General features: G+C 43.6%; 2 protein-coding genes across 4 annotated transcripts in view; both read left to right on the top strand.

The window, feature by feature from the left end:
• The window catches only part of SPECC1L (sperm antigen with calponin homology and coiled-coil domains 1 like), a 59,912-nt gene extending 56,035 nt beyond the window's left edge, over window positions 1-3,877 (top strand). For both annotated transcript variants that reach the window (XM_027892076.1, XM_027892077.1), the window contains exon 16: window positions 1,504-3,877. In XM_027892076.1, the coding sequence (XP_027747877.1) occupies window positions 1,504-1,593 (90 nt within the window). In that variant the 3' untranslated portion in view covers window positions 1,594-3,877. The remainder of the gene's footprint in view (window positions 1-1,503) is intronic.
• Window positions 3,878-10,886: 7,009 nt separating this feature from the next.
• Window positions 10,887-21,459, top strand: part of ADORA2A (adenosine A2a receptor) — a 30,610-nt gene continuing 20,037 nt past the window's right edge. The window contains exon 1 of one of the 2 annotated variants that reach the window (XM_027892071.1): window positions 10,887-10,946. The gene's annotated coding sequence lies outside the window, so the exon portion shown is untranslated. Of the gene's footprint in view, window positions 10,947-15,608; window positions 15,650-21,459 lie in introns of those variants that run through there. The other variant, XM_027892072.1, reaches the window with a different exon arrangement.

Raw genomic sequence — 21,459 nt, forward strand, 5'->3', positions numbered from 1 at the left:
TTTTTCAACTGTTACTTATAATGAGCTGTCTTATACAAATTTTAGAGTAAAACAAATAGTTTTCAATAGCGCAGTATTTAATAGAAAAGGAAGATTTCTGAAGGTGTGGAATCAGCAGTATCCCAAACCCCTTGTGAACAGTCACAAAAACTCAGCTGACATTGCCAGTATCACAAATGATACTTAAATGATTCCTTTGCAGCCTAAATCCTAACAAAGCTGCTGTAGTTTGCAACTAATAATACAACAGAGCTTTTTAAAAATAACACTTTCCTTGATCCTTATCAGTGCCTTTACCCCCCCCAGCATTGTGTTTGCTGACAATGGCAGTGCAGCTCTGGGGCTTTCGTACTTGGACTTTGGCAGTGATTTGAAATGTGGAAGTTTCTTACCAAGTGCTGATGTAAGAATGAGATCGTGGAAAATAACTGCAGTAATTCTCACATAATTCAGCCTCAGTCTAAATGGTTGCTGTCTGTCCTTCCTTTTTGCAGTGTACTTAATCACAGAGACTCTAAAAAGGCAAATTGAATGGAATTAAATCTTCTAAGTGCAAATTGGATCCAGCTTAAGAATTTATATCTATTTACATACCTACATACACACTATCTATGATACATGTGTTTGTGGATTTTTTTCCTCGTCCATATTACTTGGGTGGAGGGAGAAGAAGGGTGGGAAAACTCCTGCATGTAAATAGTAGTGTCATGCAAGGGGAAGAAAGTGTTCAGCTACTTTGATGTGAAAATTCAAAAAAAATTACAGCTTTCTCTTTTTTTGAATTCTGGAGCTTCCCTCACCCAAAGCTTGTAAATAGACCCTTACAGTAAAAAAAAAATTATTAGAAACCACATCTATCTCTTTTCCTTTCTACATGTGCTGAAGAGGGTAGATCAGGCTTTGCTTGCCCTGCTTATTCACTGTCAGTCTGGGGCACTGTCACTATGACACAGAGATTAATTGCCCTGTCAGCTTGCCTCTTGCAAATACTCAAATGAGGAGCAAACTTCCCTCTTCCTTGTCTCTTTATTTAAAAATGCATATAAAGTAATCTAAAGTGCAGTAGTCTTACTCTAAAATGGATTCAATTACTTATTGATGCTTATCTTGATAGGAATTTTGAATTTTAGCTTTATTTAATATCTGGGCCTTGATTCCAGGCTAACAGTTAGTACGTTGTGTTGATCTGCAAGGCTGGTGTAGGGGTATGTAAACATTCAAGTCTGACTATTACACCAACTGTACTAAGTGGGGGAAAGCTCAAGCATGCACAGTGTGACACATTTTGATCTTAAGCCAACAAAATATCCATCTACAGATAGGCTATTAATTACATTTTGTAAGTAATGCAAAGATATATGGAGCAAAACAGAGCTTTCTTCATCAGTGCTTTACAGGGTGGAAACTTGACAGATTTCCCATCCCCAGGAATGTGTGAAAACACAACCACTTTGCTCTCAAGGTTATCATCCCTGATTCTGACCAATCTGTTTTCCGTGACAGGACATCAATGAAATGGTGCGAACGGAGCGTCCAGACTGGCAGAATGTCATGCTGTATGTTACAGCCATTTACAAGTACTTTGAAACCTGAACCCTGATCATTCCACAGATCCATGGGATAGAACCAACGCGAGCTACCAGATGGAAACCTCACTGAAATGCTAATCCCCATTTCACTGAAAACTGGCAACATTTGAGTCCCCTCAAACTTCAGTGACACTACCCTGGTTTGCCTCAGAATGCTTCAGCTACTAAGCCTGGAAACAACTGTTTAAAGCAAGAACTTGCTGCCACAGTGCTTGGAATAACCCAAGTTATTAAGCTATTCAGATTAATTATGTAGCCTAAAGAGCCTGGACTACTTATGTGCTGCCTTTCCAGTCAGACTTCCTGAAGCTTTCTTTCCTGGGAGAGTGAGATGAATGCACAGAGGAGACTGAATGTACAGATAAGGCTTTGAGAAGGAAAAGGATAACATGGCATCATATTACTGAATTTTCTGTAGCATCCTGATACCGCAGAGTCTGAATATTCTACCCACAGCATATGGCAGCCCAATACAGTAGAGTTCTTAATGGTAACTTAGTTACTGCCTATACAGCTATTTTCCATCCTTTAAAATGTGCACAATATTCTAGGAAAACAAGCTTTTGCTCCATAATGACAAATTGATAACTCTTGATACCTCGAAAAATTTGGCACAGAAGAAGTCTTCATTCTAAAGCTTCATTATAGGCCTACCTCTGTCACAGTGATGTGGCTTTCATCTTTATCTTACGGATTGTAAGGACTAGCACATGCAGCTCCTGGCTTTCAGGGTACACTCTACTTCAAGGAATCTGTGCAAACTCCCTGTGCTTCCATTATGACAGAAATGAATCAATAACCAACCCTTGTATGGCTTGTTCTTCCCTCTCCTCCTCCTCCTTTGCCTGTACAGCACCCTCAGCTACCCTGGGCTTTATTCGACAGCAATACGAGCACACATCACGGAGATCTGTGGGACAGCTCTGGAACTGGGATAGCATTTCCTCTGCACACAAGAGATTTTCAATAAGATGTAACAGTGAAGTAGTTGGTCTCAAAATCCAGCTTTGCCATGTTTCCTGTGTGTTTTTCATTGATCTTGTACGTCCTCATCTTACTGACAGGAGGTGAGATGTTCTGTGACCAGAACTATGGAGGAACTGATGTAATGTGTGTACACCCAGTAGTCTCAGATATTGCGTGGAAATGACTCACTGTCACAAGGAAGGAATTGAGAAACTTAAGTCTGCTCAACTTCTTTTTTCTTTTTTTCCTAAAATGTACCTGAATTCATTTAGCAGCTCTCGGGCAAAAGAGTTTAAGTGCCTTAGAGATCATTGAATTGATGTGTCCTGGCACTTCAGGGCCTTGTGTGGAATGTTAATGGCTCAGAATTCACGTATCCATTTGTCACAGGCTGTTTGTTGTCATCTTGTTTGTCAAACCACGGGAAGACTTCACTCTGTCATTGCTTCTGCCTCTTAATTTTCTGAACACTCATCAGCAGTTAAGCCACATCTCTCATTAATATTAAGTGGAAGCCGAGTTGAGCAGTGAGTTCTGTAACAGCTGCAGTTGATAAGCACAGGCTCTTCCAGCGCAGTAACCCCATTGTAAGGAAAATGAATCTGCCCTTCCTATGGTGCTCTTACGACTGTTAAGGACAGTTTGAATGTCATAGATGTTAACCCAGTGAATGCAACTGTGCTTGGCATCTGTGAAACTTCTTCATGGTATAAAAGCACAGATTTAACTCAAAGGTATTGCCAAATAGAAATACTATCATCTGAAGAACATAGCCCGTGTGAAGAGTAATAATTCAGCACGTCTAGCATTGTATAAGAATATACACTTACACTGATATGTGCCTGTGAGAATTATGAAACTTTGTAAAACAACTACTTAAGACACACTGAGGGCCTTGGCAGAAGTTTTGAGAGCAGCAGTGGCTCCAAGTTCTTACAGCTCTTTAGCACTAGAAGTAGCCTAGGTACCCTCAGATTATTAACTGGTGCATTTGAATAGCCAACACAATCTAAAGACTCTTGTTGAAAGAGAGATTTCAAGTCAAAAATCTTAATTAACAGATTTTAATAAAAGTCTGAAATCCAATTTCCTCTTCTGTATATATCTTCACAAAATTTGTTTGCTTCGTTTCTTAAATTTCAGTAAGAATAGTCTTATTGAAAACACACATTACTGCTGTCTTGTATTCTGCTACTACTAAATTCCAGATTTTGCCAGTTAGTGTTTAAAGCCCCCTTCTATTTATCCTCTGAACAGATACCCTTATCTATGATTGTCTTGTTCATTGCCTTAGATTTAAAAAAATATTTTTCTAATGAAAAGGGATAGCATTTCTTGGTCTAAATTCACTCCTGACCTGTTTTGGTGAGGTAATTTGAGCTCTGAGCTGACTTTCTCTCTGTCCAATGGTCAACTTCATTTACCTGGAATGTTGTTTGAGTCCTTAGCTGCAATAACACTAATAGTTGTAAAAGGAGAAATCACGTTTGCCTGATGCTGGTCTCCAGAAAGAGAGAGAAAAACTAGCAGTGATTATAAAAATGATCGTGTTTGGAACTTCAGAGCTCTGTAAACTTCTTCTTGGTGTGATCTGTCTGATAAACCTCTGTGAATTCAGCCCAGGAACACTGGGCTTCATGAAGAGTTTTTTGTAAAATGATGTATCTGAGCCTTTACATTTGAGGTGCTGCACAGCTGGGTGGGAGTAATGAAGCAATGGAAGATCTAAAACAAACCCAATGCCCTGCTGCACTCTGCAGCAGGTTTTTTTCTGAAGGTTCAAAACACATTCAGTTTTTCAAGAGGAAAAATAGCTGTATCCCTTCTGGATATCTGGAAGATACTGCTGTGTTTGGTTCCTACTCATAGTTAATCCTGAAACAGCCTGGTTTTTTCACCATCACGTGAAGTGCAAGTTTATGCTGATTTACTTTCCTTTTAATCCAGAAAGTAGTTCTGAATGTACTAAAAAAAAGGACAAATATTTTCTCATCCATTTATATTATTGCATTTTACTGTATGTGCCTTGCAAATGCCTGTGCTGTAGAATATCAGGGTTACTCGTGGCCAGCCATAGGACTGGGGTGGGCAACGAAAGGAGCTGTTGGACATCCTGATGCAGGTACAGCTGGACCATCCTCTGGATCTGTAGATGTTACACTTTGGTTATCAGTTGCTTTTGTTTGATTTGGTTGTCTGCTTAAATAGAAACACTAATTTAGTTTCTCTCTGGTGTGAATCTCTGGCCCTCACAAAAGCCCTCTCATTTCCTCGTGCCTCTGAAAAACTGTGAGTGAAATTTTCCCTTTTAAAATTGTGTTTGTGGATAGACTATCCAGAATGTAGTATGTATTTAAATTGGATTCTGATTTAAGGGTAGGCTTTTTTTCCTTTTGCATAAAATATATTCTTTGAGTTATATGTAGCATTTCTGATAATTTTGCCGTCTCCAATTTTATAAAATATCTCCACTCTGTGTTTTCCTGTAATGTCCATTGTCATGGTTTAGGAGGCCCTTAATTTGCCAGAACTAAATGAACTTGCCTTTAATTTATTGGTTTAAACTCACATTAATATCTCTGGCAGCAGTTGTGCTCTGGTTTTACACTCTAAAGGAGAAATAAATTGGGCCCTTGCTATAATGATGCAGTACAGTGGTTTAAACTGCTGAGGATCTGCCTTATAAATTGTGTAGCTGTGACAGAAAAAATTCTCATTGGAGACTCATTTCTGTCACTGATCTCAGTGTTAAGTTCTTACCTGTTTTTTCAGTTCCATGATTCAGCACTTCAGGCATTTGGATTCTTTTGCATCACCACAAAATGACTTTCGCTCCATTCTCTCTGTTTCTCTACCAGGTTGGCCCAGGGCACAATTTTTATGACACCCTAATTTTAAGTAAGATTGTCGGGGAAGTTGGAGATTTGGAGAACTTCTGGGTGTTTTTCTTATTTTCTGTGTCCTTGTGCCCTGGTGTGGGAAGGCTGTCTGGTGTTCAGGTGGTGTGTGACAGCATCCCCCAGCGCTGCCCCCTGGGATGGCTGCTGTGAAGCTATGCATTGGCTAAAGTGAAGCCTTTAAAACTGTGTTCATGTGATTTGTGGGGACTTTTTACTTCTCGTTTGCCTCTCGTTACTAACACAGCCACAGCTGAACTGCAGGTGCAGCAAGCAGGGGCTGTTAAGGGGCTAAATTCTTCTGGGAAGGAATGCAGTTGTACACCTTTATGCTATTTTTTACCTATTGTGAGTAATGGTCTTGCTGAGGTAACCTAGAAAGAGGATTTTAAGATAAGTAATGTTCATGTACAGACTGAGTTAACTGTATAGTTTGTTTGTGGTCCTTCCCTTGAGTTAGTAAATATTTATTTCTGTTTTATTTTTACGTTCTGCCAAGCTCTATTTCTGCAGTTCCTTTCTTTAAGCTACATTAGTGTGTGAGTGCTCAGTATTATTAACCAGTTTGAGAAATTATTTGGTGAGAAGTGCTGTTAAAGTGTCTTCCTCATCTGTGAGTTCTGGACATGCTTTCCTGAGTTAGTGTGTATTGACTGGCAAAAACATAGACATCTTTTAATACATTTAATTGTCCCTGTTTGGAAAAGTATCTCTAATAGTGTTTCTGCTTTCACAGGAGAGTGGCTGGATGGGTTTTAAATGACAGTGTCACTTGCTGGGCATTCCCAGTCCTTCCTTAATCTAAGTTTCTTTTGTTGTACTCCCTGATTTCAGCATCAGTGTTGTAGGACACCCTATAATTATCAAAGCCAAGATGTGAAGCATCTGGAATACGTAGCAAGTATGCTTTTTGATAAATAATGCTAAATAACTGAAAAGATGGAGGTTTGTACAGTTCTGATTTCTGTTAATTGATGCGAGTGTCTTTTCTGTCCTTGTGTTTTTGCTATGCTTACCGGTTGTTGGGATGCAACACCCTTGAACCCAGTTTGACAAAGTCACTGTCCTCCCCTCCTGGAGTTAATTCATTCTGTGATATTAGAATTATTTCCTCACTCTGAAACTTCAGTAAAACCTATGAATGAATACCAGATGACTTTTTTCCAACTGACATTAGCTTTTACTTGGAATATTCCTTACCCTTAGGCCACTGTCTGCCACAGAGTTGCACATGAAGTTCCCATCAGTTCCAGCAGGACTTGGGGATGCAGAACAGTAGGGTAAACTTCTGGCAGAGTATTCCAGCAGCCTCATGCAGTTAAGCTGTTTTCATTTTAATCCCCTATTTTCAGGGGGTTTCAGTTTAGGCAAAATCATTTACTGAGGGCTGAAATGTGGCACGTTAGTTCTCCACTGGGAAGTATGCTTCTGTTTAATAATATTTTTATGAGATTGTATTTATGGAAATGGAAAGGAAAATGTCATGAAGCTAGTTTTGTTGCACTTTTCTAAGGCTTTTGTATTTTGCATAGTTCTAGAATATAAGCAAGTTGTTTGGGGAAGCCAAGGCTTAAAACCAGCTCTGCCCCAGCATAGCAATGTATTCAGTGCATTTTCACCCTCGTGATCTATGTATTATTTTAATTGCATGTAACTGGTGTATTTATATGGTAGTGAGGGAGCCCAGTGGACATTTCCTGCTGCAGAGGAGCCATTGGCAGTCCTGATTCCATGGATCACGAACTGACCTGTTCTCACTGTAGACTGCACTTGCAATAATGGAATAGTCCAGCTGTGATTTAAACTCTGTTTCAACAAACAGGGAGAAAGAGGCTCTTTTTTTTCTCTTTTCTTTTTTTTTTTTTCTTTTTTTTTTTTTTTGTTCCATTGTTGAAATTTCTCTGGAGGCTTTCAATGGTTTCCAGTTTTTGCATATGTTCACTTAGGATGGTTACTTGGGACTCAGTTCAGCTAAGAGGGCACAAGTACGTGTAACATACTCAAGTAATTAATCCTTGTAACTTACAACATTTCAGTTTGTTAGAAACTTTTGGTTTTATGTGTATTGTAAGGTTAATTTTTATGTCTTTAAGTAGCACTTTTATATATATCTGAAGGGTTTTTTTGAACAGAAGTGTTTTTTTCTGTGTTATCTGATGGGAAGAAAGAGTAACACTACTAAACAAGGCATAGACTAGTTTGCCTCCAGACTGTAAGTTCACTTTAGGTCAGTAATGATCAAGAGTTGTTCAATGTGTCTGAAATAAGGCAGTGATCCCATTTAATGTTGGGCAACTCTCCCGATCAGAATCAGAAGGGCATTAATTGGTACCTCCACCCCTGGGTGAGGGTGCTTTCAGTTCAGGTGTGAGGCAGAACTGACAGAGCAGTGGGATCAACTTTGGGCTTTGTGAAAGAACAGAATTGTATTGATGTCTCAGTCTGACTTCACAGCACTATATTGGATAAGGACTAACCTTGTTTGAGATGACACTGCAGCCAGTAACAATATCTCCTAAACAGCTAATTTAAAGCTCATTTTCCATGGCCTTTAAAGATGATGTGAAAATCAGTGATTCTTAAAAGCTCTTCTCATCCATCCAGCTTTTCTGATTTGTTTTGGTTTTACTCTTCCTTGAAACACAACTGTTTTATGTCAGTTTACGTGTGGGTTTAGTAATTCTTGTTCTAGACAACGAGTACTTTGCTTTTTTTCCCCAGAACCCTTTTGAATAGTTTACACACACACACATTGACATGTATGGACATTTTACATAGAGAGGGTTTGCATAAATGTATAATGGTACATATATAAACACACACACATGTATTAATGTGTGTGTACATATATGTACTTTGGGTCCTGAATCAAATGGAACATGTTTCAAGAAGTGCTTGTCTTGAGTACTTAGGGTGGTGTATTGGTGTATTTATTTAAATGGTAAAGAGGAAAAAAAAACATTTTGTTTGCTTCTGGTTAGAGCTGAGAAATACAGGTTTGAGGGGAACTTGGACAGATGTTCCAATTGTATTTCACCCTGGTTTCATTTCAGGTTTGAAAGGCACAAGCTGTTAATCATTGGAACTTAAGAAGTCAGCAAGCCTGTGTTAAGCTAAACCTTTTGGAGGACCCAATAGGCTTTTAGTTTGCAAGGACCACTAAAGATCTGGGCATTTACTTTCTCCATAATGTATTCTGTATGAGTATTTAGTATGTATGCCTTCAATTTGCCGATGTTGCCATGTTTTCTTCTTAATTATTCCTGAAATAAAGATTGCAAGTAGCAGAACATGTGTTTGTTTTCTTGAGCGAAGCCGCTACAAAAGGAACTATTTCAACGCTATTTCTGGCACTGTGGTTTTTCAGGAGTGTTACAGGAAGTATCTGGGGAGGTCCATCTGCTGTGGATGAGGAGTGTGTGCGAGTGGCTTGTGTGCACATAACCTCAGGATTTTTTTGGAAGCCATATCTCTTGCTACCCCAGCACACTTCCCAGTATCTCCCCCCAGAGGGCTTTGAGTGATAAGACAGTGAGTATTTGAGATAACAGGGACGTGTTGGAGGCATCTGCTTAGCCTGTATTGTCCTGGAGAAGGGAACTGCAGAGAATATGTTCCATTTAGGCAACTTCCTTCCTACATTGCAGGAGCAGAATTATTCTGAGTAAGGTAATTGTGTGCTCGCTCCCTCTCTGTCTCTGAAGGAGTTGGGCTGGAGAGGGATTGGGCACTTAATCCATAGAATAGTTCAGACTATTTAAAGCAGATGCCTAAAAATAAAAGTTCCAAGAGAAAACAAAGATTAGAACACCTTAAATCTGGTTTGGTCTCAGTCATCCTGGATGGTAACTGTTTTCAACTGTTCCTTTAGAGCTTTGATTTCAAGTGCTCTGGAATAAATTAGATCCAGAGGTTTGGATTGAGCCCCTAATTATTGTTCTGAAATACACTGGCTAGTACAGATATTTTAATCCTGCTTATTTTTTAGTCTTTTTTCTTGAGGTTTTGTGTGTCCAGAAATGTCTTTGTCTCATGATGTTATTCTGCAAGACAATGTCTTGCTTCTCCTTTCTTGAGGTGAAATATTGTCCCTGAATTACAGATTTGAGAAAACGCTTTCCAGTTCTCAAAAAAGATTTATAACTGTTTTAGAAATGTAGTGTAGTAAACTCATGTCAGAAAAGAGAAGTCTTTCTTTCCTGTAGCAAGTGTGGCAGCATTAGTGTCTCTGTGCCTGGCACCTCAAGATTAGAACATTTCTAATGTCATAATTAAGTGTTTTCTATTACCTTTGTTTCTATTAGAAGAGTTGCTTTCAAACTTCTCCCCTGCAAGTCTTTGTTTAGAAAAAAAAAAAAAAATCCATGAATTTTAAAAAAGTAGATGAGGGATTGATGCCATCAATCCTAACCCAAGTTAAAGTTTTTATAAGTCTTTGCCTGCTATTGTCCTCTGCATCACCATGGTTTAACTGAACCCTGTTTGTAGAACTGAATTTCTCTATATGAAATGCCCTGTTTGAAAAACACAATGTCGATTTTTAAATCTTCTTTGCCCTTCGGGATTTTCAGTTCTTTGGCACCTTCTTACCCTCATTACGAAAACAGGGTTGAACACAATAGTGTCTTATCACAGTATTTTTTCTCCTAGATACTTGCATTGATTATATAGCGTGAGGAAATATTTGTGCTTCTCTCCAGTGCTGTGCATACTCATTCCCTTGTTTATGTCCTTTTCTTAAACCATTTTAGGCTCTTTCCTCACGCCAGAAGCCTAAAAGTTAAGCTCTTAAAAATGAAGGAAACTTGAGAAGGAGACATAACAGTCTGGAGACAACTTCAGGGAGCTGTTGACAATATCATATTTTTCAAAAATAAATATCTCACAGAGCACCGAAATGCCACTGTGTTGAGTTAAGGCTGAGTGTCTCGGTGGGGCCACGCTCGGAGTCCGTGGGCTGCACTGGGGTACAGCCCTGGGTAGAGCCTGCACTGCACAAAGCCAGGGCTGTCTCTGCAAAATCACAACATTGGAGGATCAGTTTTGCAGTTCAGGAGCTGCAAAACATCCCTCTGGTCCAACGAATTGATGCAGCTGGGTTGTCGTCCTTGCAGAGAAGAAAGGTGTAAAAGGAAGGGTTTGTGCTGCCGTTTCCCTCTTGGCCACGGGTACAGCTCTTACACAGGCGCTGGAACAGGGTGCTAAAACACTAACTTGACTTTATAGACCTCTGAAGTTCTGTCATTTGGCACCAACATTTCCATCACACGCTATTCCCTCGCAAGGAGTGGTGGGGAGCAGCGTCAGTGGCTACTTTTTGTCTCCAATTTGTGTTGTGACAAAGCTTGGTTATACACAATGTGTATTTTGTCAAGTTAAACAAAGGTTGCCCTCTCATTGCTCCTCAGAATAAAATGAGAATAGTGCAAGTGAAGAAGAATCAACTGACTTCTGCTGGGCCTTGCGACTCCAACAGTTCATTTATTGTGTAAAGGTAAGTTCTATATATTTTAGCTGTTGCTCTGCAGCTCCCACATGATGATTCATGCTACCAGTTTTTCTTCTATTAATAGTTTATAGAGAGTGCTTAAATTTAGATTGAATTCCATCTCCTAGTCTGTCATACTGAATAGCATTGAGAGAAATGTAGCCACAGTCTGTTTGGGCAGTGCCTTTTACGGACAGTGTTCAACTCCTGACATGAAATTACTGCAAATCCTTCCTTTGTTCCTGACCCGAGTGCAAATGGCAGTGCTGGGGACATGGTTTGCATTTCCCTGGGAGGACAAATCTTACCTTGACTTTAGCTTCTTTTCCTTGAGCCTGGGTAAAAGCTGAACTCCCCCTGTGCTGGAATTGAACAGTTTGTGTGAAGGCTTTGGTCTCTGACACAGGGGAGTGTCCTTCATTATGGTGTTGGCCATGGGCATTTCCAGCAAGATTTTGCATGTGTAACTTTGGTAAAGGAGACACCCTTCAGAAAATCTAGCTTCTTTTCCCAGTGTTGATTTTAAAAATGCTGTCAGGTATTTTATGTTGGACAATGGGAGAGAAGTAATTGTGTATATATATACACACATATGTATTTTTATTTCTATATATACATATGTCTTTAATGTTGAAGGATTTGCTGATGTTTCCAAAGGACTCAAGTAACCTTGCCCTCATCCCTTCCCTTAGACTTGCACAGTTTTGCATTGCTTTTAAGAAGATTCAGACAATATTTGTGAGAATGAGACTACACACGAGTCAGAGCACACCATTTTAAGTGTCTTATTTAACAACATTGAACATATGTGCTAATGCAATACTCAGTTTGATGCTTTTTTGCAACATGTGCACCCCTTAAATGCAATTTTGCACATACCAGCTAAATCAGTATGGTTAGAAGTAAAAGTTTCACAACAAAGGACAGGTCCAAAACTGATAATGTGTTAATCACTTTCTTAAGACAGAAATAATTTTTTTCTATTTAAAAAACCACATTAATTCCTCCAGATTTTGTTCTAGGCAAACTGATAATTTTTAGCCCTTCACATGGAAGCCTCAGTACTTAGGTATGATTTTCTGCTCTTTCTGGTAAGCAGGGTGGCAGGGTGATTTTGCTCACTGTTATGAGTGTGTCCTGTGTTTGCAGTGGCATCACTGACATGCCCAGGCTGTTGCTCATGCAGAATCATCAAAGAGAGGGGTGAGTTTCACAGTAGGTCTCGAGAGTGAGTTTTTTATTTACTTTGCTCTCACCTTTTTGAGGGAAGCATTTCAAGGGTTATTCTAGATGGGCTTTCCAGAGTTTAATCCTTGAGCTCAGTTACTAAGTCTGAGAAGTGCAAATAGACTCGTTATCATTACTTTTCAGCTGCCCAAAATGCAGGAGTTTGGTTTGTTAGGTTAGATAGTGAACAGTGTGTTACTGCAGCTCTGCTTTTCAGGAATGAGAAAGCCCTTCCTGGCTCTACAGGGGAAGATTTCTTTCCTTGCAGTGCTGGACTTCTTTCAGTTCCCAGCCAGCTCTGAGTGTGTGGCAGTACCTCCCCATGGCTATGGAGGCTGCTGGAAGCTTCTCACTTTCCAGGTGGTTTCAGTCTTTCTCTTCATGTAGCCCCTTCTCAGAGTGTGCCTGGCCACAGCAGTCACAGAAATGCCAATTTACTCCTCATGAGTGACTAAGGGAAGGGAAGTTAAAGCTGTCTTGTGCTGCCACCCCTGCATATATTATAAAAACACATAAAAAAATATAAAAGATGATTGTGTTCCCTACTGTTAGTTTACTGTCATTGTTGGCCAGTGGTAAAGGGAGAGCACAAGGTAAGAACAATACGCACTGAATATGCACAAGTAGAAATATGATCTGATACTTGACAGGGATAATGGCATAAAGCCAACGGAAAGCCAGTTAGGTTCTTAGTTCAAAGGAAAGGCAATGGATCTATTCAGATCTTACTACAGTAATGGAAGTTATCCTACCCAACTGCTGAATAGGACATAAAACAGCAGCTGCTCATTGTAAACATATTTACTTGTGCAGAAGTGAGAAATGAGCATGCAAAAGTCACAGAAGATCTGGCTCAGTTGCTCTGGGAGATGTCAGTAGGGATTTTTAACATCTTGAAATGTTGCAGAATTCCCAACTGCAGAGAGAAAATCAGTAGGTGACAGTGGGGATCTGATATGCCATCCAAACTGGAATGGCTGGTGGGGGAAGGAACCAGTGGTTTGGTGTTTCTGGTAGTGGTATTAGAATGCTCTTATGGAACAAAAAGCAATTTCTAAGAAACATTAGAAGCTGTTCAGGGGGCCATTATCAGCCAGTCCTGTGAAAGTACTTAGACATTTGCTTTGAATCTTCTATGACTTGCTGATTTGAAAAAAAAAAAACCAAGTGTACATTAATCTTAAAACTGGTCAGCTGCAAAAATCAGAGAGTTACAACTGGGAAAAGAAACATCCAGTGAAGCATTTCTGGGGTCCTTCAAAGATACAGTGATCAACATCTGTGATCTGGGAAACTTGCAAGATGATGTGTTGAGAATGGGACCTGACAGCTTAATAAAGGGGATTGACTGAAACAGCTTTGGGTTTAATGTGTTCAGGAACAAAATCATATTTAGAAACTGTATCCCTGCTCCTTAAGAGTATTTGGAGTCAGAGCTTTCATTGATTTCAGTGGGAGAGAGTCATTTGGCCCAGATCCTCAAAGATAAGAGGCAACCTTTACAATACAGGAAACACTGCCCTGGAGAGGAGCAACACTGAGCAGACCCAGCAGAGCCTGGCAGGCAGCTGATTGTGAGCTGCCCCTCTAGTCCAAAAACAATTGCACGGCATAAAATTTCATGGAGTATCAACTAGGAGTGGGAAAACACCATGTCTTGTACTACAGGGCACAGGTGAGACCATGACACCAACAGTGCCCGACTCCTACTGCCAGTATTTTTCAAAAAGCTCTGGTAAACTTCACGTGGGCAGGTGGCATTTCTAAAGCTGTCATTTATGCAGCGTGTTTTGATGAGGCTCCTAAACTTCTCACAATCTCCTGCTTTTGCTTTTTTCTCTTGGCTAGTCAATGTATGTGTTCCTTAAAACCATTACATGTCACTGTGTGGTAAATTACTCCAGCTTTTTCTGTAACTTCCTGGGAAAAATGATTTTTTTTTTTCTCCCGGGAGGATTCCCATTGTGTTTGGAGCGGCGCTCTGGCCTCCACTCCGCTCTGTAGTTCCCAGCTGCGTGGCTGAGGCAGCCCATGTACCATCCTGCCTCCTTTCCGGCTGGGTGAGAGTGCAGGGGAGGACAGCTCAGGTGCCATGTGCTGCTGCCAGGGCTAAATTTTTAATGCTTAGATGCTCACTGGTTTTGATCTTGGTGCTGAAGGGGCTGGTGCCAGTTCTGCTATTTCTTTCCTGCTGTCTCGTTGCAGTGCAATAAGGTAAAGCATCGTCCGTGCTCTTGCTGCTGGGAAAGGCTGGGTGAGCTGGTGCTGGGGGTCAGCAATGCGGGAATGCTTCTGGCCAAGGTGGTGTGAGCAAACCGCCTCTGGGAATAAACCCTATCTTGGAATAAAAACTTGTTGCGTGGCACAAGAATCCAAGCTGTGGCAGAGGGGCCTGTGCTGGCTGTCACTGAGATGGATCTGTTTGTCAGAGGCTGGGACCTGCCATGGAGTTGGTGGGAATTGTGGAGTCACGCTGGTGGGTTTTCCTGTTTGCAATGCCCACCCAGTAGGAGTGTGTAGATAAATGGCTTGCTAAGATGTGAAGCTGAAAAGTAGAAATTAGAAAACTTAGAAGATATCCAGAAAGAGCAGCAGGATCAAATTCTTGGGAGGTTCTCTCCCTGCTTCAGGATTGCTGTGAGATGAGTCACGGCTGTCCCCAGGTCTGCTCCTTGGAGGAGCAGGAGCTGGCCAGGGACACCATGGGCAGGAAATGTGTGTGTGTGCTGGTGGCATCCACAACCACCTCCCCGGTGGGAATGTGAAACTTCTGTCAAGTATTTAATACCTCTACAGAGGACTCCCAAACACTTCCCGAGCAGTATTGCACAGGGGCTCCTTTCCGGAGGTAGTAATGGCAGTTAGGCAGAGAAGAAAGTGAAGTTTGTGTGTGTGACCAGATCTGTCCCCCGTAGCACTGCACTGTGCCACCACAGCCCTCTGTGGTACAGCTGCACGCTTCCCCTCGCTGGGTGGGTTTTCCAGCCTGGAAAGAAGTAGATGCTTAAAACAATGTAGAGAGAAAGCCCTCCTCTCTTTTCCTTTCTTCTCCTCTCCTCTTTTTCCTCCTTTCATTGTATGCAGATCAAGCCCAGTCAAAGCCCGCTTCGGTCACTCGCAGGTCTCTCACGGGCGAGCGAGGACTCTCTAGTGAGCGTCCGCCTCTCCTCCAGCCGCGATGCTGCTCCGGGCTGGCCGTGCAGGCGCCGAGCCCCGCGGTGCCCGCTCTGCGCCGGCCGCCAGGTAAAGCTGCGGGGCTGCCGGGAGCGGGGGAGCAGTGCCGGGAGCGGGGGGAGCCGTCCCTGTCCCCGTCCCCGCCGCGCCCGCCCCGCGCCGCCGGTGCCGCCCTGCAGGGGGAGCCGCGGGCCCCGCGTCCTGCGGGGGAGGGAGCGGAGCGGAGCGGGGCGGCCGCGGGGCAGCGCCGGCCCCGACACACGGCTGGGCTCCCGCGGCGGCGGAGCGGAGCGGCGCCCCGAGCGCAGGTGGGTGATGCCGGCGGGGCCGCGGGGAGGGGCGGCGGGTTCCCCGTGTGCGGCTCCCGGGGCGGAGCGGGACCCCCCGGCCGGGGCGGGCTGCGGGGCTCGTCCCGCTGGAGCATCCCGAGCGCGGCGCTCCCCGGTCCCGGAGCCGCGGTGGGCGGCTCGGCTTCCCCCGCGGCGTTCGCGGCAGCCCCGGTCCCTGTCCTGCCTCTCCCGCGAATTTCAAAAGTGGCCGCCGGCTGCCCTCTCGGTGCTGCCGAGCCCCCAGCCCCAAGATGGGGCGATTTTTGCCTTGCCACCGCTTTCTCCTGCCCCGGCTCGGGTGTTTTTTTCCCCCGTGGGGCCGGTGCTTTACATGCCGTGCTGATTCCCAATTGTCAGTCCCTCGACACACCCCCGCGCTCCAAGATGTTTGCTCCACGGATCTTCCCTCAAACATCAGGTGCTGGACTTTGCCTCCCTGCACCCAGTCCTCCTCCAACCTTCGACTGATATTTGTGCTTAATCATAAAATAGTGATTCCACAGGAGCACCCTGCATCCTGTAAACTTCTCTGAAGTGTTTCCGAAGGAGGTTTCTATTCATTTCACAGTCTTGTTAAGGGTAAAAGGGCACTGAAAAGGTGGCGTTAAACCTGTGCGCAGTCTTATCCCATTCCTTACCCCCGAAAGCCCCGATCCTGCCTTATCGCTGCCAAGCGGCTGAAAGTTTCTGAGCGGAGTCCCTTCGGCTGTGCCCGGGAGCTCTCAGCACTGGTACCCAGTGAGCTGCCCGTCACAGGGGGGCCCGGGATCCCTGTGCTGGGCGGAGAGGGCAGGTGAAGGGCAGCGGAACAGGCTGCAAGGTGCCGGTTGTGTCCAGAGCCGTTGGGAGGATGTGCGGAGAAGGCTTTCTGCCCTGGCACGCAGGCTCTGGAGCCCTGCAGGGTGAGCTGCCCCCATGGAGGTGCCGGCAGCCCATCCCGGGCGGGAGCAGGAGGCAGCAGGTGCGTTCCCGCTGTGTCAGTGCTGGCGTGCGGTGCCCTCACCGGGGATGCTCCTGGGCGGAGATTTTTCTGCACGGCCGTTTGTGTAGTCCAACAGTCGCCCAGAGGCACCGCGGCTGCTTTAATGCTCTTTTCTGCCCTGGTGCAGTACGAGTTTGGGGTGTCTCGAGTGCAGCGGTACTGCAGGCTTTGCTATAGCTTGAAACTAGTAAAGGTGGTTGAGCACCCTCTTCCAAAACTGCCTGGGGCAGTGAGCCCGCAGAGAGACGGGAAGGGTTAACTTGAAGAGAACAACATGACTCACTTGGTAAATAGAGTTAATAGAATTGCTGTAACTACTTAAAATTATTTTCCTAAGCAGATGGCCAACTATTAGATAACTCGATCTTTGGATGTATTTGTTTTCAGGCTCCTTATCAGGCTGGTAAGTCTTAGACACGTGTAACTCAAGAACTGGAGTAATTGATAAATTCGTTCTTCTGCAGAAGCGAAACTAACAGAGAGAAAGGCCGGTGTTAGAGACCTCCTGCTGTTAGAGAGACACCCCCACAGCGTATTGCCCAAGTGAAGGAGAAAAAGATTGGATAAAGTGACCATCAGGGATGTGAGAAATATTTCAATCGAATTAGATCTGTGGAGGAAATACCTTATTTCGAATCTCAATAAAAAAGGTTAATGTAAATGTAATCACATATCTCAAAAACCTATGGAAATGAAATCCTGTCTAATATGGCAAATGGATTAAGTTCTGAATTAACCAGGAGACCTGTGAACCTCTGAATTTGTAGAGAAAACATGTGGGTACAAACTGCAAACACGTATGTGTGTATATAAAATAGAAATGACCTGTTCTAGGGTGTGAAAATAAGAGGCAGCAGGTCTTTTTAATGCCTTTCACGTGGGACGTTTGTCATTTTCACACGCACGTAATCTATCCCTTTCCATATGTATTTTTATACGTAAGAAATAGAATGGGCATCACCCTGTACCAGGTCAGGGGATGTTGGCCCAGTAATGATATTTTTAGCCTCAGTCCTTCTATCAGTGAGTTCAAAAGGCACTGGAGCTCTGAGCTCTAAAGCCTCCTGCCAGATCTCCCATGTTTGCATTTCTGTTTTTGCTGATATTTTAATAGGATGTTTCCATCAGGGCTGCTGGTGCTACTGCATTTGGATGTAATCAACTTTGGAAAGCCATTCATCTTTCTTGTTTAATCTTCAATAATGGATTTCATGTACAGCCATGTGGCTAAGCCCTCTTGAGAACTACTGGGGAAGGCTCAGCCCAGCAGAAGGTTTGGAGGTACTGCTTTGAATCTTCACTCTTCCTTTCAGTCCTATCTCTCTGTAGGGTCCTGTCCCCCTTCAGTCTTGGGCCTGGATGCTTTTCCATCTTGTGTGGAGGGAAAACCTCCCCCTTTACCACTTCCTTTCTGCCTGTCTGACTGACTGATGGCTGCATGATCTCGTCTATACAGGATGTTTAAGGTTTCACAGATTTTCCACCATTTTCACTATGCTTCAGCTCCTTGCTTTGGTTTGACATTTCCACCCACATGAGAGGGGACAAGGTAAAATGTGGCAAAGCTCTCTGAGTTCTGAAGTTTTTTCCACAGTTTGTTCTTGTCTTCAGTTTGAACAGTTTTCAGGTCTTCTTGTTCGCTGTCTCATTTGATCTGCATAGGACTAACTCTCAAAGCTGTTCTTTATTGTGTGATTTCCATCTGCAAATGGAGATGGGCTATTAAACCTTTATTTTTTGTTGGACTTTAAAGTAAAAGCCAGGAAAGAGATCTTGAGTTGTGTGTCAAGGAATCAGGGAGGATTCTCACAAGTCAGTGGAGGATTACTCCCTTTCTCTGGGTATTTAAGACCAGAAGGCTTGGTTGCTTCGTGGACCACCTTCAGGTTTTGCATCAGTGCACCTGAACAGCCTCGGTGAAGCTACTTGAACACAGCAGCACCAGTTCCTTGCCTCTCTGCTGATTTGAAAGATGCAGAGAAAGCTGCCTACTTAATGAGGTGCTTTTGTAGCTGAATATTGAGGGTTGGTCTGTTAGGAGGTAAAGAACTGGCAGCATTCTGCTTTGGGAGGGTAGGAGGTTCTGGGCAGATACACAGGTGATTTAACTTCTGAAGGCTTCAGTTCCCTCAGAGTCAGAAGATGCCTCTCCCATCCCAAAGGTTTCATCTGTATCAGGAATAATTACTGGTTGTATTGCACTTTTTTTTTCCCTGCAGTAAATCTCTGTAGATCAGAATGGACAGATGGCACATACAATTCTAAATTATGAAAAATATCCTTAGGAGGCACTTTGAGGTCATCTGATCCAGGCTTCTGCCCAGAGGCAGCATCAGCTCTGCTCTTGCCATTCCTGACATCTCTTTCTCCATGCTGCTCCTAAAGACCTGCTGTGGAGACACCCCCTGCTTTCCAGGCGAGCAGGAAACACCCTGATGTCCAGCTGAAACCTCCTTTGCTCTCGCTCATTCCTCATCTTGACCACAGATGATCTGCAAAGAGCATTTGCAAGTGCTTCAGCCAGTGCAGCTGTTTGGTATGTGTGAGTGAGCGAAGGTAGGATCTCTTTTACTCCTCAGTCTGTGTTCTGCAAGGAGCAAATCACCCCAAACCTGGCTACCCCGTGCCTGGTGTGGCTGGAGAGCTGCAGTGGCACGGGAGGGATGGGGTAGGGAGGTTGTGCCACAGCAGTCCTGGAGCTTCCTTGCCCACAAAGCAGCAATAAATCTAGTGTCAGGAAGGCCATGCTTGACATTTTACTTATATTTTGGGGCTCTTGCTGATGTGGTTTTGATTTTTATTTTTTGAAAATCTACACATTTCAAGCCCAAATAAAGTAAGTAATTTGTTACCACTCCAAATGCAGCTGTGCAAGGCAGGATTTGAAAAGAAATGGCAGCTACAAGACAAATGGTATTTATCTTGGATGATAAGTCAGGGGTTGCATGCAGTAGGTTTATCACTATCTGACAGGTAACGAGATAAACTCCAGGTGTTACATAGGGATGTGGAAAAACCTGAAACAGGAATATAGATACTTTACAAAGCATTTTTAGGGAGCATTTGCAAACAATGCATCCAAGACAATGGAGAAGTTCGTGGGGAGGGAAACTTCTTGCAGGGATGGTTTGAGCTGGGGACAGGGGGAGGGAAAGGCACACAGAGAGGATGAGGGAATCTTCCTGTCCCTCTCTGATACAGGCAGAGGAAAGGGGGGTTTCCTTGAGCTTTGGAGACGTGACAGATGACATGCTGGGCTCCTGTCTGTGTGTTGATTAGAATTTGTGATTGCAGTCGGTTCCAGGGGGAAGGTACTCAGGCATTCTCGTCCTTGTAGATTGGGGCTTTATCTGCCGGCAGCTGAGATACGGCATTCCCTGTCCCCTGGCATTCCCTGGCTCCCTGTCCCCTGGCATTCCCTGGCTCCCTGTCCCCTGGCATTCCCTGGCTCCCTGTCCCCTGTGTTTGTCCCAGGTGACACTCACAGCCACAGTCATAGCCCCTTGTTCTGCAGCTCTCCAAGACCTCAGAGTCGCCTCCATTTTTCTCCTGGTTTTGCTTTGTTGGAGATACCTTGTTTTGAGTTTATTGTGTTCTCCTTTTGCTTCTCATCTCCCCTTTTTTCCCCACCTTTTTTTCCTTTTTTCTTACTAGGGCAGAGAATTGTCCCTGCTCTCCTTGCCTGTCCCCCTTCTTGTACTGGGAAAGTCCTCTGCAAGCTGACCTGTCATTTTGGTTGTTGAGTTTTCCCCAGAATAGGATTGTCAGATCCTGATATGAATAAGTTGTTGAGGTTAAGGAGTTAAGGGAAGTGGGCTGTTAAATACCATGTTCTGTGGTGATAACAGCTTTGGCTTCAGTATGAGATCCGTATACCTGGGCACAGACTGGGATTTTCCATGGGAAACATTCCCCAGGATAAAAGACAGCTAAGTGGTATGTGGCTTTTTAATACAATCTTCAGAAGAGAGGCACGTGGTTGAAACTGATTTGAATAATTACAGTTTCCACAGACGTCCGATCCACAGATCAGTGCCCAGGTTCAATGGGACCGTGGAAAATCACATCACACTGACCTGGGCTGGCACCAGCACCATCACACCTCCTGGAGCATCTCTGGGGAAGCATGCTGCCTTTTAAAAATGTTCTGCAGCCTGGATCTTGGCAAAAAATGACATGTGCTGATAGTTACCTTGTCAGGGATAGTCTGGAACGATTTCTGATAGTCCCAAAAATCAGGCCTCAGTAACTGAACCTGTTAGAAGTGAGGCACCTAGCTGTGTCAAACACCAAAAAAACATTAATGTTTTCATTTACGTCATCGTGTATCATGTGAAATGTTGGTCCAGACTCTGCTAGACCATTTTGATTCATTTAGGGATATAATATGGGTAGGCATAGAGGATTCTGGGGGTTTGATGGAGTTATGTGTTTCTTTTTCTCTGGTGCCAGCTCTTGCAGGATATAGAAAGGTAAGAAGGTGTATTCATGGGCTGAAGACTGAAAAGAGGATTAATTGACAGGTTTTTTTTAACTTTCCTATGTCATTCCTAAAGGGGAATCTTCCCCCACATAGCCACAGTACAGCCCAGCTGTATGATTACAGCTGAAAGGAGGTGGACACAGTCCACGTGGGAGAAACTGTCCTGGGCATCTCCCTGGGATCCATCTCTGCGTGACTAACATCTTTTGAGTTTGGAGTCAGAGTCCCTAAGGAATTTGCCTTGGGAGTCTCTTTTGGCTTACCCTTGTTTGGCAAGGTGTGAGGATCGTGGTTGTCGTGCATTTGAGAAATGATTGAGAAAAG

The sequence above is a fragment of the Empidonax traillii genome, unplaced genomic scaffold (assembly GCF_003031625.1).
Source record: "Empidonax traillii isolate 1590-97213 ecotype Southwest subspecies unplaced genomic scaffold, ASM303162v1 scaffold338:size1951571, whole genome shotgun sequence".
In the NCBI taxonomy this organism is placed as follows: domain Eukaryota; kingdom Metazoa; phylum Chordata; class Aves; order Passeriformes; family Tyrannidae; genus Empidonax; species Empidonax traillii.